Below are 19,930 nucleotides of genomic sequence, written 5' to 3'. Positions count from 1 at the left end.
TAAAGCGCTTTGGGTGCACTGTATGGGCATACACAACAAATGCATTACATTACAAATATTCAAAGCCATTCATGACTGTAACACAAGACTCGTTTGTGATGCTCGTTTAAATCATTCATAACCAGCTCTAATCCTGCCAGATCATGGATTAAATGTGTTTGTTGTTAGCATAAAAGCTGCAGATTTGAGTGTTTTCATTACAGCACTACTGACTGCATAGACAACAAGTGATTTGTAATAGAATGAACTCTTCATACACATGAAATGGCATTCGGTCCATTTAACCTTTATATGACATATTTGAGTTAAATTAGGAAAAACAGAGAGAGACTTTATTTTATTCATTAGGGTTTGGTTGCAGCAGTTGTACGTAAGTTAGTTGTAGTACTACTAAATATTTGAGCGTCGATCCATTAAACCCTACGAATAAACTAAATATTTAAAGAACAAGGAGGAGTAACAGCAGGAATAAAATGGCAGATTGATTGGATCAGATCAATGAGCTCATGTTTGACCTGACAGAAGGGATTTCCCATCAAGATTTTTGTGCCCTGGATCAAGTCCATGTCATTTAATATTGAGTATCTGTATAGTCCTGATCTGACTTGTTCATCCTCGTGCTAGATATACAAACTTCTAGTACAAATCAATTTATTAAAATCAAAGCCATGTCTTTGGAGTTGTTTGCAGGACTATCTGTAACTACAGGGTATAGTATTTCCAATTTGATATATTATATATATATATATTTATAACATTTGAAGTGGATCAAAATCCCCCTAATACTAACAACACTCATTCCTGTCTTAGGACAATTTTGGAAATATTTCCACTTCAAATGTTGACTACCGTGTCTATACAACCATTTAATTTCTGTATTCATTCATTCATTTTCTTTTCGGCTTAGTCCCTTTATTAATTCGTGGTCGCCACAGCAGAATGAACAGCCAAATTATCCAGCACGTTTTCCCTTCCAGCCGCAACCCATCTCTGGGAAATTAATTTCTGTATATGTAATTCAAAAATTGATCCAATCATATCTGAAAGCATCGAAGCGTTTTGTTATTTTGTAAGAACATTTTTAGTATTTTTAATGGCTATATTCTCTGAAAGAAACGTCATCAGTAGTAAAAACTCAAACATACACATAAATCGTTTCATATTACTAAATTACAAAAATATATAATTCTACAATAAATCAATCTTCAGATGATTCTTAATACTGGGGGAAAGTAGATATTTTAAATGTTATGTATTTATTTATTTATTTATTGATCTAATAAATAGCAGTGCTTTCCCACACATAGACTTTACTCGGATGGGCCGCCCAGTAGCGTCGTTACAAACATAGTTTGTTGATTTGGCGTTTCCCAAATCCATCGTTCCAACGAACATTCGCAAACTGCATCGCAAACTTGTGCACTTGCAACTACACCTACCAACTACAAGAAACAGTGTATAACAGTTTATTAATAAATTCAAATAATTGTTAAAATTCTAATTATGATTTGTTTGTCGCATATAGTTAACTATTTATGTGCTGTGGGGGAAAAAGTATACTTCAATCCTGCTACCACTGCAAGTTTATTTCAAACCCGTGGGAAACGCTGAATAATGTTTCACTGATTTTTATTCGAAAATGGCTCTTCTATGCTGTCACTTCTGTAGAAGATTTGGAAGTTTTCTCATTTATTTATTTTGAGTGTATGGTGATTTTTGCTGTCATGTTGAGTTGTATTCTCTCTGTGCACCAGGAATCGGCTACGCCTCGGTTATAATCGTGTCTCTGCTGAACATCTACTACATCGTGATCCTGGCGTGGGGTCTGTATTACCTGCTGCAGTGTTTCCAGCACGAGCTGCCCTGGGCGCGCTGCAGACACAGCTGGAACACGGAGAACTGCGTGGAGGACACCGTCCGCAAGAACAAAACCCTCTGGCTCTCCGCCAACGCCACCAACTTCACCTCGCCTGTCACTGAATTCTGGGAGTGAGTGTTATTTTAGTAAATGAAAACTACAACTATTGGTCAAAATACATTTTTGTTAACTGAAATAAAATAAAAATTCACAATAAATAAAAAACTGAAACTAACAACAGTCACTGATAAACTGAAACTAACAACAGAATAAACTGAAACTAAAAACAGTCACTGATAAACTGAAACTAAAAACAGTCACTGATAAACTGAAACTAAAAACAGTCACTGATAAACTGAAACTAACAACAGTCACTGATAAACTGAAACTAACAACAGTCACTGATAAACTGAAACTAACAACAGTCACTGATAAACTGAAACTAACAACAGTCACTGATAAACTTAAACTAACAACAGTCACTGATAAACTGAAACAAACAACAGTCACTGATAAACTGAAACAAACAACAGTCACTGATAAACTGAAACTAACAACAGTCACTGATAAACTGAAACTAACAACAGTCACTGATAAACTGAAACTAACAACAGTCACTGATAAACTGAAACTAACAACAGTCACTGATAAACTGAAACTAACAACAGTCACTGATAAACTGAAACTAACAACAGTCACTGATAAACTGAAACTAACAACAGTCACTGATAAACTGAAACTAACAACAGTCACTGATAAACTGAAACTAACAACAGTCACTGATAAACTTAAACTAACAACAGTCACTGATAAACTGAAACAAACAACAGTCACTGATAAACTGAAACAAACAACAGTCACTGATAAACTGAAACTAACAACAGTCACTGATAAACTGAAACTAACAACAGTCACTGATAAACTGAAACTAACAACAGTCACTGATAAACTGAAACTAAAAACAGTCACTGATAAACTGAAACAAACAACAGTCACTGATAAACTGAAACAAACAACAGTCACTGATAAACTGAAACAAACAGTCACTGATAAACTGAAACTAACAACAGTCACTGATAAACTGAAACAAACAACAGTCACTGATAAACTGAAACTAACAACAGTCACTGATAAACTGAAACTAACAACAGTCACTGATAAACTGAAACTAAAAACAGTCACTGATAAACTGAAACAAACAACAGTCACTGATAAACTGAAACAAACAACAGTCACTGATAAACTGAAACAAACAGTCACTGATAAACTGAAACGAACAACAGTCACTGATAAACTGAAATGAACAACAGTCACTGATAAACTGAAACGAACAACAGTCACTGATAAACTGAAACTAAAAGCATTCACTGATAAACTGAAACTAAAAACAGTCACTGATAAACTAACTGACATAAAATAATAATTAGCAAAAATAATAATCTTTTCAGAATTAATAAGCACTTATTCTGTGCTTTCCAAATGGGATATATCAGCTTCAAAAGTAGGGATGGCTGACGTGAAATTGACGTTTTGACACAGTGTCGAGATCCTGAAGCGCAAGTGTTTCGAAACACTTGCACCGAAGCAAGATCCGAAACATCCAGGTCACGTGACTAAAGTGTTTCGAAACACCTGGTCACATGACTAAAGCTATTCAAAGCATGAGGCTGTACTTGATGAAAAAAGTTTGAGAACCACTGCTCTAATCCCTTCAGCGGGACCCTCTGAAGGGATTGGGGCATAGGGATGAGCCCTTCAGAATGGAATCCACCCAAACGCCCAATTCACACGAGGCGTCAGCTTCAACGCTTCCCATTCACTTTGAATGGGTGACGTCAGGCGTTGCCGAACTGCATTATGGATCCATCGGCGCCGCTTCAGAGACGTTGCTTGCTGCAGAAGTTGGGACCTGCTCAACTTTTCAAGCGCCAACAGAAGCGTCAGCCAATCAGATCGCAGTATGCAAAAAACACCAGCTCAGGCAGTGGCCTACTGCTGACTAATATCATTGGCTGACGCTGCTATGACGATCGCGTCAGCCCCAACTTAAGACACGCCCTCTGTCAAGCATTGACTGAAGCCCCGTGTGAATGTGGCAAGAAATCTGTTTAGAGAGGTACCAGTAGATGGCGCTTTTACAGACAAACATATTTTCTTCATTTGCCAAACAATGTTAACTAGGCATGTTTAACTGCATACATGATCTTTAATACGAAGATGTTTGTCTGAATTCTTCATCATTTTTACTTGTATTCATTTCAGTTGCATTTGTGTGGTTTAGGCTTGAGTGTCTGTTTAAACTATTATATAAATTGAATAAATTTTTATAATTAAAAGGTTTGCACAAAAGTTAATTTAGGCTGTGCAAACACTAAACTTTATATTGGTTGACAATGAACGTGTTCTGTTAACTCTAATGAACTAGAATTACTAAAACTATATTTATATATATATATATATATATATATATATATATATATAATCCAAATAGAAATGTGCACATAAATTAAAAAATTAAAACTAGCACATTTAAATAAGTGTACGGGATGGTCGCTTTACTCCTGTTCTCATCAGTCTGCTGTCGTCTGCAGGAGGAACGTCCTCAGCATCTCTTCAGGGATCGATGAGGTTGGTGGTCTGAAGTGGGAGCTGGCACTGTGTCTGCTGGCCGTCTGGGTCATCTGCTTCTTCTGCATCTGGAAAGGAGTCAAATCCACCGGCAAGGTGAGGAGGAAGATGAGAAATGTCCACCAAAACTTTTTATAATTATGTCCAGTTATGTATTGCCAAATTTGAGGAAATTATCATTATGCTGGTAAAGCTTCATAGTAAGGTTAAATCTTTTTTTTAGTGCTGGGCAAATAATCGCATCCAAAATAAAAGTTTGTTTTGACAAGATATGACATGATTTTCATTTTTGGGTGTACTGTCCTTTTAATGAATCAATATGGATTGCGTTACTCTATGTGGGTGTATAATTATTTGATGCTCGTAATGGAAAAGCACAAACCCTGTGTGTCTGCAGGTGGTTTATTTCACAGCGACGTTCCCCTTTCTCATGCTGATCGTGCTGCTGATTCGTGGTGTGACTCTGCCTGGTGCCACTGAGGGCATCAAGTTCTACCTTTACCCAGATCTCACCCGCCTGAAAGACCCGGAGGTACAGAGACAGACAAAGAAAACTATTTGGTTATCACTTTATATCGATGGTCCCATTAACACATTTTGTTGATTAGAAATTACATTGCAACTGCATGGCAGCCAATTCCCATTACAGAATTAGTAGACTGTTAGGTTAGGATTTGGGTTTGGGTAAGTTGACATTTAGGCCCAATTCCAATTCTTTCCCTACCCCTCAGTTCATGTGAAGGGGTAAGGGTGTCTCAATTCTCCTAAGCTTGAAGGTGTAGGTTTTTCAAAACTGGGATTTTTCACAACCTCTCTACATTTGAATGGGTTTGAGAGTTTTCTCTGAATGCACCAGCTACAGCAGGAACAGGGCTACAAAACCAAGCAAGGAGACCCACAAAGGTTTTATAAAAATGGCTATTAATAAAGTTTTTTTTCTACAAACGAGCATCATCTCTTCAAGTTCTCATAGGGTTGGCATCATCTCTTTATAGGTCTTAGATCTGATCGAGTGGGACACAATCTAGAGAAGGTGGAAATAGAAAGAGAGATATGAAAACAGTCAACCTCCTTTAGTGGACTTTGATATTCTGAGTACTACCAGACGCCCTGAGTTTTGATGCACTGTGTATATGCTTTACTAAAAAGATATGTTTTTTTAAACCTAGTTTTACAGTAAGGATTTGTCTGGGCCTCTGACATTATCAGGAAGACTATTCCAGAGTTTAGGAGCCATATATAAAAATGCTCGACCTCCTTTAGTGGACTTTGTTGTTCTGGGTACTACCAGAAGCCCTGAGTTTTGATGCATTGTGTATATGCTTTACTAAAAATATTTTTTAAATGATCCAGTTTTACACTGAGAAAGTGTCTGAGCCTCTGACGTTATCAGGAAGACTATTCCAGAGTTTAGGGGTCAGATATGAAAACGCTTGACCTCCTTTAGTGGACTTTGTTATTCTGGGTACTACCAAAAGCCCTGAGTTTTGAGATCTTAAAGAGTGGGTTGGATTGTAGCAAAACAGAGGGTTAATTAGATAAACAGGAGCTAGATTATTTAGAGGCTTAGAGGTAAGAAGCAATATTTTATAATCAATATGGAACTTAACAGGCAGCCAGTGTAAGGAAAATAAAATTGTGGTGATATGATCATATTTTCTTGGCCTGCTAAGAACTCTGGCAGCTGCAGTTTGCACTAACTGAAGTTTTTTAATAGAGGATGCATTATAAACAGCGAAGAGAGTAATCCAGCCTAGAGGTCATAAAAGCATGACTTAGCTTTTCTGCATCTGAGAAAGAGTGCATATTTCTTAGCTTAGTGATATTTCTTAGATAAAAGACGGCTATTTTTGTGACACGGAAGATAGGATTTTCAAAAGTTAAGTTGCTATCTAATATAACACCCAGAACTCATACAGATACTAGTACTCTAATGATAATTGGTTGGTATGTAGTTTCAATGTAACGTCTATTCAAAATGAATGAGCAAAAGGGACCGTCAAAATAAAGTGATACCACAATCTGCATTGTTATTTTTTATTTAATTTCTCTCTCTTTCACTCTGTGAATGGATGTAGGTGTGGATCGATGCAGGCACTCAGATCTTTTTCTCATATGCTATTTGTCTTGGTGCAATGACATCACTGGGAAGCTACAACAAGTACAAGTACAACTGTTACAGGTGAGGGTCTGCTGTTGTGTATTTGTTTGTTTGTTTTTATCTAGTGTGTATTCTGTTTAAGGTGTCAACATCGTGTGTTTTTGTGTGTTTAGGGACTGCATGCTGCTCGGGTGCCTGAACAGTGGTACCAGTTTCGTGTCAGGCTTTGCCATCTTCTCGGTCCTGGGGTTCATGGCACAGGAGCAGGGCGTGGCCATCGCTGACGTGGCTGAGTCAGGTGATCCTCAGGGTCAAAGGTTGCCTATGTGAATGCATGCAATTCTGGGAATGAAAGAAAAAAAGTTGTCTTTATTGAATATAAAAAAAACAAACCATTATTTCATTATTTGGAAGTAATTATATATGATATCATGAAAAAAAAATAGAAAGGTATAGCCTATTAATGCGGGCAGCATGGTGGTGCAGTGGGTAGCACACTCGCCTCACAGTAAGAAGGTGACTGGTTCGAGTCCCGGCTGGGTCAGTTGGCATTTCTGTGTGGAGTTTGCATGTTCTCCCAGTGTTTGCGTGGGTTTCCTCCGGGCGCTCTGGTTTCCCCCCCAGTCCAAAGACATGCGGTACAGGCGAATTGAGTAAGCTAAATTGGCTGTAGTGTATGTGAGTGTGTGCAGGACTGTATGTGTGTTTACCAGTGATTGGTTGCGGCTGGAAGGGCATCCGCTGCATAAAACATGTGCTGTTGGTTCCGCTGTGGCAACCCCTGATTAAAAAAAGGGACTAAGCTGAAAAGAAAATTAATGAATAGCCTATTAATGCATGTAAAATTATATAAACAACATATAAACAAATTTATAAATACAATATGGAAATACTATAAAAATGTGAATATGTATAATAAATAAATAAATAGTCATTTATGTATAATTTTATATTATATATGTATTATTGAAGGTGACACGGTGGCTCAGTGGTTAGCACTGTCGCCTCACAGCAAGAAGGTTGCTGATTGAGTCCCTTGGAGTTTGCATGTTCTCCTCGTGTTGGCATGGGTTTCCTCCGGGAGTCCAGGTGCTCCATATATTATATTGTTATATAAAAAAAGCATTTTAGGGGGCAATGCAGTGGCACAGTGGGTAGCGCTGTCGCCTCACAGCAAGAAGGTCGCTGGTTTGAGCCTCGGCTGGGCCAGTTGGCATTTCTGTGTGGAGTTTGCATATTCTCCCTGCGTTCGCGTGGGTTTCCTCCAGGTGCTCCGGTTTCCCCCATAAGTCCAAAGACATGCGCTATAGGTGAATTGAAGAAACTAAATTGGCCATAGTGTATGAATGAATGTTTATGGATGTTTCCCAGTACTGGGTTGCAGCTGGAAGATAACCCGTTGCATAAAACATATGCTGGATAAGTTGGTGGTTCATTCCGCTGAATATAGGGACTAAGCCAAACAAACCTATAAAATAAATATCAATATCAGTATAACATAAATATTAATATGAATAATATATCTAAACGTATATTAAACATGTAAAAAGTGTCCAAAATGTAGATTCAATGTATCAAATAAATAATACATAGATTTGATCTCTCAGGTCCTGGTCTGGCCTTCATCGCATATCCAAAAGCTGTCACAATGATGCCACTGCCAACAGTCTGGGCCATACTTTTCTTCATAATGCTTCTGCTGCTGGGCCTAGACAGTCAGGTGAGAAAATATACACAAACATACACACACACTTTGCAGCTATCTTTATAGGGACTTAATATATACAAAATAATTTTTATACTGTTTAGAGTGCATATTCTCTCCCCTTACCCTAACAATACCCCTAAACCAACCCTCAACTGAAACAATCTGCATTTTTACATGTCCAAAATACTTCATTCTGTATGATTGATGAGCCGTTTTCCTCATGGGGACCACAAAATGTCCCCACAAAGTCAAAAAATACTGGTATTACTATACTTGTGGGGACATTTGGGCTTAAATGTAGGAGATAACAGGTACACACACACACGCACGCACGCACGCACGCACACACACACACACACACACACACAAACACTTTACACTTCTGTTGCTCTAAAATAAAAAGACAACTCTGTCACTTCACCCACTCATGTCACTCAAAACCTGTATGATTTTCTTCCTTCTACAAAAGTCGTTTTTTGGTCTTCAACCAAAACTGCTTATTAACACCAAAACATCGTCTCCAGTGATCTAAAGGAGTGACCTCTGGGTAATGAAAACCTCTGCGTTGTGTGATGGGTGTGAGAATGAAAAGACTGCAAACATTGAGGCGGTTAAGACAGCAGATCATAACCGTAACATCATCTGTCTGCGGCTGTGATCCAGAGCTCAGGAATTATGACTCTGTATTTTCGGATTCCTCCCACAAACACACCCTCACACTCTCATATCATGAGACAGTGGGGTTATTTCAGTCTCATATGACTTGCTGAAAAGACACCGTGCAGGGGATCACATTTCCTTTTGCGTATGGGTGTGTCTGTGTGTGAAATGACACCTACATCACACACACACACAAACAAACAACAGCTCAACAACAGTGTGTGGACAGAAATATGGGTGCTGTTGTTACGAATGAATGTTATGAATGTTCACACTTCAAACGAGACTGGCAAGATGTCAGACAAGAGTTATAAACCTTCAGGCTGTGTGTTTTGATTTGACACATTTTAGGGTCAAATGAGGTGCTGACAAGGGGGCGTATTACAGTAGGCTTCTTATCTTAGGTCTTAACTTAAGATAGAATATAATAAATTAGGATTTTTCACAAATTCGTATTACAGAAGCTAATTTAGTATGCTAATTACTTCCAATATTAATATATAAAAGCTAAACAGAAATATAAAAAACTCAAAAGCCCTCAAATTAACCCTTGTGTATTGTTCACATTGACGATCCTTTCGTTATGTTGGTGGCTGTTTTTGCCCCATTGACTTCCATTATAAACAAATTTTTTGATTGCAAAACTATGACAGCATACACGGCTAACCTTTTTGCTTGGTAGCACTGGTGATCCTAACTTGAAAAATTTAGGCGCAACAGCCAAAAATTTTGTCGCACCCACCAATTATGAGCAGCGTTACTACAAGTTTAATATAAACTGATTTATTCCATTTGAAATCAATCATATATATATGCTTGCTTGACGAAAATATGTCTCAACGAAATCCCGTTATCACAAAAAATATGTTTTTATAAAATAATTGAGTGACCAAAAGATACATGGACCGCTCACCACGCACTGCTTGACATGAATGAATCTGTTAACGATAACTGTGCTGTGTCTGATGTTGCACAGATGCTTTTGACATAGCACAGCTCTTTTTATAAGCTGCAATATTAGTTAAATCTTAGTCAGCGCAAGCCCTTTTGCGATGGTGTACGTGGTGTTAACTTTTACATACAGTATAGCTGCACCACTGACAGCGTCTGGCGATTAAATGAAGGATTAAACAGAACCTCTCGTGCTTAAAATATGTAGATTCAGTGGCAAACAGTTACCTGAAAATTCCCACAGACTTTACAGTGAATGCTTTAGTTATTTTCATAGCGGAATTGAAGCCAATGGAAGTCTTTTATCCACTCTTCGAAAAGTGTAGATAGTGGATTAACATTCACAACATGATCAGTAATCAGATGTGCCATTATCTGTAGCTTTAGGTGGTTTCTAAAACGAAATCTGTGTTGTTTTTATTCTCATCTTCAGCGCTTTACGTTTTCGCGGTTGTGTAGCTCTCCCTGTCACCTGATGGCAGAAGGTATTGACTGAGTGATTGACAGCTGATATTAGCCAATCCATTCGCGTTCAGTTCTAGAGCAGTGGGCCAATAAGAAGAGTGCGAAGGCGGGCCAAGCATTGCGGGCTTTGTTTACTGCAGCAAATTGACAAAACAACAGTTTTAACACAACAAATGACAACAAATTTATGCACTCGCACAAATGCTCCCAAATATTTTTTGAGGTCGCATAGATAAAATTTCGGGCGCATATGCGACCAAAACGGTTGTAATTTCGAGCCCTGGCATATAATCATGCATTCTTGATTGTTGGTGGATTTTCCTGTTGGGAAAAGGTCAAATGTGACACTTTTGTGACACTGTTGACCATCAGTTGGCAGCATTAACCCTTTAGATAGGCCTGAATAAGTTTTTGGCTTTTATACAGAGTTCTATGGAGTAAAACAGCATTGTGTGTGTGCATAAATACACTTACTATGTTTACTATATTTTGCAAGCTGAGCTGCTTAATTTGATTTTCTCAGACATATCAAGGTAAATGTGCAAAGAACTGCCATCCGCGTCTTGACTAAACTTGATGAATACTGTCAAAGTTTAGGGATTTTCCGTCGTCTACGGTATTTACACCGCTCAGGGCGTGTGTGCAGGAGTACTTTTTTCTCTAAGCCTGAAGCACTTCCATACCCACGGTCATACCCATAATATTCAATTCAATTCACCATTATTTGTATAGTGCTTTTACAATGTAGATTGTGTCAAAGCAGCTTCACATAAAAGGTCACAGTAGATTGAAACCATGTCAGTCCAGTTTTCAGTGTTTAAGTTCAGTTCAGTTTAGCTCAGTTCAGTGTGGTTTAATATTCACTACTGAGATTTCAAACACTGAACAGCAAATCCATCGATGCGCAGCTCTACAGATCCCGAACCATGCAAGCCAGTGGCGACATCGGCGAGGAAAAAACTCACCGATAGGCGAAAGTGAAGAATTAAAAAACCCAGAGAGAAACCAGGCTCAATTGGGCATGACCATTTCTCCTGGCCAAACGTCTTGTGCAGAGCTGCAGTCTCAGCGGAGGCTGGAAGCTGGACCTCAGCGAAGACTCATATCTGAGTCTTATATCTGAATCAGTCTCATGCTCTCCAGTCCTCTATGACCACCACAGCAGCTGCTCAGGATACGGCCTGGTCCAAGATATGGAAACCTTGGGATCATCTTGTCGCTGGTCTTGGATTGAATCAGTGGCGCTGCGTGGTCTGAGGGTCTCGGGATGAGTAACCCCAGGTGGAAATAGAGAACAAAGAGAATAATTAGCGTAGCTGCTGTTCATAGTGTATATAAACGAGATGCAGAAACCTGTGTGGAGCACATTTATGTATCATACCACTAAGTGATTCACTGAGTGTATGCTTTACTCAAAAGATTTTTAATCTAGTTTTGAATTGGGGCAGTGTGTCTAAGCCTTGGACATTGTCAGGAAGGCTATTCCAGAGTTTAGGAGCCATAAATGAGAAGGCTCGACCACCTTTACTCGACTTTGCTATTCTAGGTACTACCAGAAGCCCTGAGTTTTGAGATCTTAAAGAGCGAGTTGGATTGTAGCGAGACAGAAGGTTGTTTAGATAAACAGGAGCTAGATTATTTCAAGCTTTGTAGGTAAGAAGCAATATTTTAAATTCAATACGAAACTTAATAGGCAGCCAGTGTAAGGAGGATAAAATTGAGGTGATATGATCATATTTTCTAGAGCTGAAAATAACTCTGGCAGCTGCATTTTGTACTAGCTGAAGTTTGTTAATAGAGGGTGCTGGGCAGCCAGCAAACAGAGCATTACAGTAATCCAGCCTAGAAGTCATAAAAGCATGAACTAGCTTTTCTGCTAGTATGTAAATCAAAGGGGGATATCACTTCCATTTCTGCTTCTGAAACCGGCAATTCTGATCATAAGCGTATTGACTTTAGTCTCAATCTTCCTTTGCAGTCTAAATGCCCTAAGACTGCAATCTCATACTGAAAGCTATTGACCCTGCATCATTTTCTACTTCTATTTTGAAAAATTTTGTTTGTGGGTTGACTAAATTTGGGTGGTTTTGAAACTTAAATTTTATATGCAACTTATTTAACAAAGCATAACTGTGCGCTCCTACTCTATTCAGTTATTAGTGACCAGTGCATAGCACAAACCGCGTGGGCCCACAGACAAGAGGATGTGAAGGGAAGTTGTTGTATAAAAATCTGACTACCCAGACAAATCTGACTCCTCTTCACGTGCACGAGAATCATGCAGCGCCTGCAGCTAAATTCACAGCGGTTTATCATGACACTTTAACACATTTTTCACGCTGTGCCAAAACTATTTTTGAAATTATCCTTACTAAAAGTTTCCAATAATCAAAATAAATAAATATTGTTTGTTAAGAATGTTTATTTTGCATTTTATACGAGTATATTATTGTATTTTATGAAATTTAAAAAAATCACACCACCCCTCCCCCTCCGTTGACCATTTGATTGATCCGTTGCAGCTGGATAAAAAAAATAGAAACTAATATTTGGATTAATAAATTCCCCTATATAATTTGTTAATGATTATGAGGTTTCTTAACCCTGTTAAAACTGACAGATAAACAAATAGTCAGAATATTCAAATTTGTAAAAAATAAAGTGTTTATTAATCCTTCTATCAATATCCATTTTTATACCATATACATGTTTTTATAAATGTATTATGTATCATATTAATACATTAGGCCCTTTGGTTTTTTTTTTTGCTCAAAACTATTTTAATTTTAGTTACAAAAGTTTGCCCAAAACATTTTGATAAAATAGAACATTTAAGGCAGTTTGTCTTTTATTTCACTTTATGAGAGGTGTAATAGCAGTTTCAGTCAATTGTTCGTGCAAAGACAAACCTTTCACCTCTCACAGTAAGCATTTGAGAAGTGATTGCATTTTTAAGTTATTTAGTCTATTAGGACTCCCATATCCATGCGCAAAAGTTGAACCCGCATACCCCTCAGTAAATTAGCAGTTGCGCCCCTGCACAAGGGTTAAACTATAATTAAAACAAAAAAAAGCAAACTTAAACGAACCTTTTTATTCTTTTTTTAGTACTTATTCACTAATAAGACTAATGTAACACTAATACACTGCTCCCGTGTGCTTTTTTTCTGCATCAGTTTGTAGAAGTGGAGGGTCAGATCACCTCGCTGGTTGACCTGTACCCATCCCTCCTAAGGAAGGGATACCGGAGAGAAATCTTCATCGCTGTGATCTGCGTCATCAGTTACCTGCTGGGACTCACCATGGTCACTAAAGTAAGAGAAGAGCATGTTTACAGGATTGATTTCAGTGGTGCGCCTGCGTCTGAATGCTGAATATGTGTTTGTTTCCGTTAGGGTGGCATGTACGTCTTCCAGCTGTTTGACTACTACGCCGCCAGCGGTGTGTGCCTTCTCTGGGTTGCATTCTTTGAATGTGTTGCAGTAGCCTGGGTTTACGGTAAGTACACACTAGTAGATCTATATCAAATAAATATCGATAAATACATTCATTCTTAATTTCCTTAGGGTTAGTCCCTGGTTTATCAGGGATCAGGTTACTCTGGCATATGTTTTACACAGCGGATGCCCTTCCAGCTGCAACCCATCACTGGGAAACACCCATACACTCTTGCATTAATCACTCTTGCATCAATCTACGAACTTACAAATAAAACTGAAAGTTGTTATGGTGTTCGGGATTTCATTAATTCATTCATTCATTCATTCATTTCCTTCGGCTTAGTCCCTCATTTAACAGGGGTCACCACAGCGGAATGATCCGCCAACTATTCCAGCATGTGTTTTACACAGCGGATGCCCTTCAAGCCACAACCCAGCACTGGGAAACACCCATACACTCTTGTATCCACACACACGCACACTCATACAATACGGCCAATTTAGCTTATTCAATTCTCCAATAGCGCATGTGTTTGGAATGTGGGGGAAACCGGAGCACCCAGAGGAATCCTACATGGGGAGAACATGCAAACTGGCTTAGCTGGCACTCGAACCAGTGAACTTCTTGCTGTGAGCCACCATGTAAACAGGGTTTTACAGCATAAATACCGAGCACGTGTAGCATCATGCATCTTTGCATTAAGCTCACTGAGGTTACTCAATCAACGGACAAACACAGTTTGCAGAGATCAATCTTAAATAATCTTATTTAGTCTTATATAATTACATCAGTCCTCTGGGCTTATTTCAGATTTCTTTTTTGTTCTAAGTGTGCCCCACAGGGAATCAGCATACTTTCCTTTCAGTGCTGATTGTTGAGGAAATAAATGTGGATTTCTGTGTTTGTACTGTTGCTGACGAGGAAAACAGAAATACTGACTTCATTTTGATTGTTGAAGTCAGATTTATTAGCCCTCCTGATTTATTAGCCCCCCTGTATGTTTTTTTCCCCCTCAATTTCAGTTTTATGGAGAGATTTTTTTCAACACATTTCTAAACATAATAGTTTTAATAACTCATATATTATAACTGATTAATTTAATCTTTGCCATGATGACAGTAAATAAATTTTTATTAAATATTTTTCAAGATACTACACTTTCAGAAAAAAGGTACACGGTGGGACAAATAATGTTCCTTATGGAACAAAAATTGTACCTTATAAAGTACAGTAGGACCTCTTACTGTATGATTCTCTTCTGTACCTTTTATGGTAAAATTAAAATGAAGGTACACAATTGTTCTAATAAAAAAGGTACATAAGTGTTGGAAAACTCCTTTATTTCAATATCTATGAAAATAAATATTACTGGAAAGGCAAAGTGATTTTATGAATAATTTCCAGATTAAAACATGAATCATCATTTAAAAGCTTCTGTTTTAAAGAAACTCAAACATTAATTATTAAGTTCTATAAAACAAAACAACTGGTAAAACAAAACTATATGTATTGTAAACTAAACATTTAAGCCATTTTTAATAAATATTTTCTGATAAATACACTTTCATTATTGATATCCGCACCTTTTGGCGTTTGCTTTCCACTATGCACGTGAGCTGGTGATCCTACAAATGCAAAGTGTTCTTGCAGACATTTTAGTATTGTAAAGCTAATCAAACATTGTGCATATCTCGTTACAATACATTGGCATAATTCTATTTCTATTTCAAAATTAAGTAAATTCAATTAACCTTTAAGTAATTACGAAGGTATTTTTGTGAAAAAAAAAAAGTTTATATTGTAGATGGGAGAATGTATTTCTGCACCATTTTTGCAACTGCAATGGTACAAATTTGTTTCTTTGTCTTAAAGTGCAATTCTGTATCGCAATAAGGTACTGCCCCAGTGACAAAGGTTTGTACCTTCGTTGGTACAACATTGTACCTTTTTTTATAAGAGTGTAGTATACCGCTTAAAGTGACATTTAAAGGCTTAACTAGGTTAATTAAGGTAACTAGGCAAGTTAGGGTAATTAGGCAAGTCATTAGCTGTGTTTGCATCCAAAAATGAGAAATAAATTTATGCTCAAAACTGGAATATTGCATAAAAGACGTGCAAATAAAGCAGCATTTTCATCTAATGAGTCAAAGAGAACAAAATCGTCACTTCCTGATTAACTGGCACCAAATATCAACAGTAACAATGAAATTTGCTGCAGTAGGTGAAGCTGCGTGAATCTTTTCTTTATTTAATAAATGACTTGTGCCTCAGAAGATGATTCCGACACGCAATGAATGCATGGTGGTGTTTGAAGGCGTGAAACGCGGAGCACAGATGCTCCTGACAGTTCTGGAGGTCATTGATAATATAATTACACTAATACTGAAATTGTTAAGGCGTTTTAGAATGACCAAAACAACATTTCAGATGTCTTACAATGTGCTCAGCCATTTGGTTTGTCCATTCACACACATTTTCATCATCATATGATCTCTTATAACAAAATCACATGCCTTTTTTAATGTGCATACTGGAATTTGTTTGGTAAAAGTGTTTCCATCTTAGTTTATGTGCATCTTTTCTTATCGAATAAAAAGTTTATCCTACTCAATTATGCGCAGACATTTTTATGTGCATCATGGAGGTGGTTTCCATCAACCTTTTTTTATGCGCATATCCAAAATGTGGATGGAAACATAGCTTATGTGCAACAGTGGTTTGCTCTGTAGACAATTGAAAAAAATATTGCTTAAGGGGGCTAATAATATTGAAAAATAATATTGAAATACTGCTTTTATTCTAGCGGAAATAAGACAATAAGCCTTTCTCCAGAAGAAAAAATATTATTGGAAATACTGTGAATAATTCCTTGCTCTGTTAAACACCATTTGGGAAATATTTTAAAAAGAAAAAAACAATCACAGGAGGGCTAATAATGTTAACTTCAACTGTATGTGTGCATTTGTAGGGGCTGATAATTTCTACGATGCTATAGAGGACATGATCGGCTACAGACCCAACAGCTGGATGAAATGGAGCTGGATGCTGATCACCCCCGTCCTTTGTGTGGTAAGTGTGCGTGTGCTTGAGAAATTGTCCAGCCTGTGTGTCAACTATATAAGGAGATTGTGAATATTCTCACCTTTCCCTTTCAGGGTTGCTTTGTCTTTTCATTGGTGAAATACAAGCCGCTGACTTATAACAAGCTTTACGAGTATCCTGATTGGTCCATTGGCTTGGGTTGGGCTCTCGCTTTGGCTTCTATGATTTGCATCCCGATGATGGTCGTTATCAAAATCATCCAATCAGACGGCTCCCTGATTGAGGTGAGAAGGACATATATTGCATATCAAACATATCAGGTTGTTTTGATATATATTTTTGGATTTCTTTAAAAATTTTCCCTAATTTCCATTTAATGAAAATGAGATGTTTTCAACCCATTTCTAAACATAATAGTGTTAATATTATAGGTGGGCATAGATTAATTTTTTAATCTAGATTAATTTCGAAATTAATCTAGATTAAAATGGCTCATTTGAATTCTGCCGAAGACATTCAGGATATGTGTGCTACCCAAATAATAAATCTTTGAGAACGGGTTTCTCGAGCCAGGTGGCGCATTAGACCAGGGGCTCATCTCCTATTTCCAAAATGCATCACAAACTGCTTGAGAAACTGATCAACTATGATAATTGATGATGAAAATAAATGATGTTCAATAAGATGTACTTGTGTTTACTAACTGTTTATTCAGTTAAACATGAATGTTTAACTGTAGGCCTACATAAGCTCCAAACAGCGATTTCATAGTTGCTTTTGATGTACGTACATACAGAAAATGCTGCTTCTCAATGCCAAGTTCACAGAGCCCTGACGGTGTGTTAAACATTTAGTATGTTTACATGGGCAACAATACTTTAATATGATTTTGATATGATTAAAACAAAACTCTGATTAAGAGTCTACCATGTAAACAGCGATTTTTGATTATCTTAATGCGACTAAAGTCATAACTGAACTAAACAGAAATGGAATTAAGACATGTGTAGTATGCATATATTAGTGGCATTACTGAAGTAAACACTGCAATCAAACTATTACCGTCATGTAGGACTTTTCGCCATATTTTCCGACAAGATTCAAGACACAGGCGGCTGTCAGTAAAGGACCACACACAAAACATACACACACAAAACACGCACACACACGCACACACACAGCGCGAAATGCGGAAGTTTTTTTTTTTACGTTTGGCGAGCGTTATTACATTCTATAACACTCTCACCAGTCCTTGCTCCTTATTGCGTCTAATACTCCAGTTTGTCATGGAGCCATGAATGAAATATTCATTAGCTAAAGTGAAACTGCCAAACTGCAGTTAAAGTCAGGCATCCTGCTGATTTGATTCAGAAGGGCACTTTTTTGTCAGACGGCTCACCGATCAGGTATACATCCGCGCTAAAATATCAAGGTGAAAGTCATCATAGCTTGCGTAGAATAGACCCAGCTTCCAACCCAACTTTGAGAATAGATTAACGGCGATATTTTTTTTATGGCGCGATAAGAGTCATAAGAGTTAACGCAGCACGTTAATGCCGATAACGGCTCAGCACTAATTAATACTGTCAAAAAGTTGAAAAATCATATTTTATTTCATCTGGAGTTATATTTATAGCTTCATTCTAATTTTAAAGGAAATATTATAACAAGGTTTTTCCTTTTTCATTTTTAATTCAATTTGACATTTTCTTTGAATTTTAGGAATTTGATCATTCAATGCAAACATACAGACTTTTCTACTTTTCAAACTTAATATTAATGTCGTTCCTATAATAAATTATGCGGTCATGATTTTGTGTTTTTATTTTTTCTTGCATTTAAAAAAAAAATCGGACATTTCTACTTTATAATAAATGTAATTTATTGCTTTAAAATGGTTTGAGAAGTTTAATAAAACAAAATATTTTTTTTAGATACAAAGTCAGTGATGTATCGATGGAGTTGCTCTTCAGTGTTTGAACTTTCAGCAGTGAAATTTAAACTACACTGAACTGAATTTTAACTCTGAAATCTGGACTTTACAAGAACTTTTATGTTAAGCGGCTTTAACACAATCTACTTTGTAAAAGTGCTATAGAAATAAACTTGAATTGAATTGATGTTCACATTACATCTAAATTAAAATACATTTTTAAATGGGTTTATAATGTCTATAATTTAAATTAAGGGCAATAAAATTAAATTAAAAGAGTAGTTCCTATAATATTAAATTATTTTGTCTTATTTTCAATTGTTTCTTACATTTAAAAAATCTGACAATTCTACTTTATAATAAATGTATTTTTATTGCTTTAAAATTGTTTGAATTTTTTTTTATCTCAGTGATGTTAATAATATAATAATTAACAATATTTTAAATGTCATTCCTATAATAAAAAAATTATGTTTTCATACTTTTGTAAAGCATTTTTTTTATTATTCAATCTCAGTAATGTTCACATTACATCTCAATTTAAATACATTTTAAATGGGTTTATAGTGTCCATAATTTAAATTTAGGGCAATAAAATAAAATAAATTCCTATAATATTAAATTATTTTGTCTTATTTTGTATTTTCTATTATTTCTTACATTTTAAAAATCTGACATTTATACATTGTAATGCCTGTATTTTTATTGCTTTAAAATGGTTTGAGAATTTTAATATAAGAAAAATTACATTACATCTAAAATACATTTTGTATTAATCAAAATACATTTTTGAATTATAATGTCATTCATTTAAATTTATGTCCATAAAATAAAAAAAATAATAATTATCATCTTAAATTCATCACTGCATCTATAATTAATTTACACTCAAAAATGTTTGTTCAAACTACTTATTTAAAATAAGCTAAAACTACACAATTTTGAGTTTTTTGGGACAACTTCAATGGGTTTATAATGTCAATAATTTGAATTTAGGGCAATAAAATAAAATAAATGTATAATCTTAAATTAAATTTTTAAGACAGCTTTATGGGTTTTTATTTTGTATTTTTTTTTTATTTTGTAATGTCAATTTATGGCCATAATTTTTTTTTAATTGACATCTTAAATTCACCACTGCAT

The 19,930-nt window shown here is 36.4% G+C and overlaps 1 protein-coding gene across 3 annotated transcripts in view; it reads left to right on the top strand.

Moving 5' to 3' along the window:
- slc6a6a (solute carrier family 6 member 6a) overlaps window positions 1-19,930 on the top strand; it is a 63,634-nt gene that overhangs the window by 37,661 nt on the left and 6,043 nt on the right. For 2 of the 3 annotated variants that reach the window (XM_056464094.1, XM_056464095.1), the window contains 10 exons: window positions 1,755-1,989; window positions 4,450-4,582; window positions 4,884-5,018; window positions 6,565-6,668; window positions 6,761-6,885; window positions 8,195-8,307; window positions 13,548-13,685; window positions 13,767-13,869; window positions 16,781-16,881; window positions 16,968-17,138. In XM_056464094.1, the coding sequence (XP_056320069.1) occupies window positions 1,755-1,989; window positions 4,450-4,582; window positions 4,884-5,018; window positions 6,565-6,668; window positions 6,761-6,885; window positions 8,195-8,307; window positions 13,548-13,685; window positions 13,767-13,869; window positions 16,781-16,881; window positions 16,968-17,138 (1,358 nt within the window). Of the gene's footprint in view, window positions 1-1,754; window positions 1,994-4,449; window positions 4,583-4,883; window positions 5,019-6,564; window positions 6,669-6,760; window positions 6,886-8,194; window positions 8,308-13,547; window positions 13,686-13,766; window positions 13,870-16,780; window positions 16,882-16,967; window positions 17,139-19,930 lie in introns of those variants that run through there. The other variant, XM_056464096.1, reaches the window with a different exon arrangement.

Source organism: Danio aesculapii, chromosome 8 (genome assembly GCF_903798145.1).
Source record: "Danio aesculapii chromosome 8, fDanAes4.1, whole genome shotgun sequence".
Lineage (NCBI taxonomy): Eukaryota > Metazoa > Chordata > Actinopteri > Cypriniformes > Danionidae > Danio > Danio aesculapii.
Note: the sequence above shows the minus strand (reverse complement) of the source record. Positions and strands in the feature narration are given on the sequence as shown.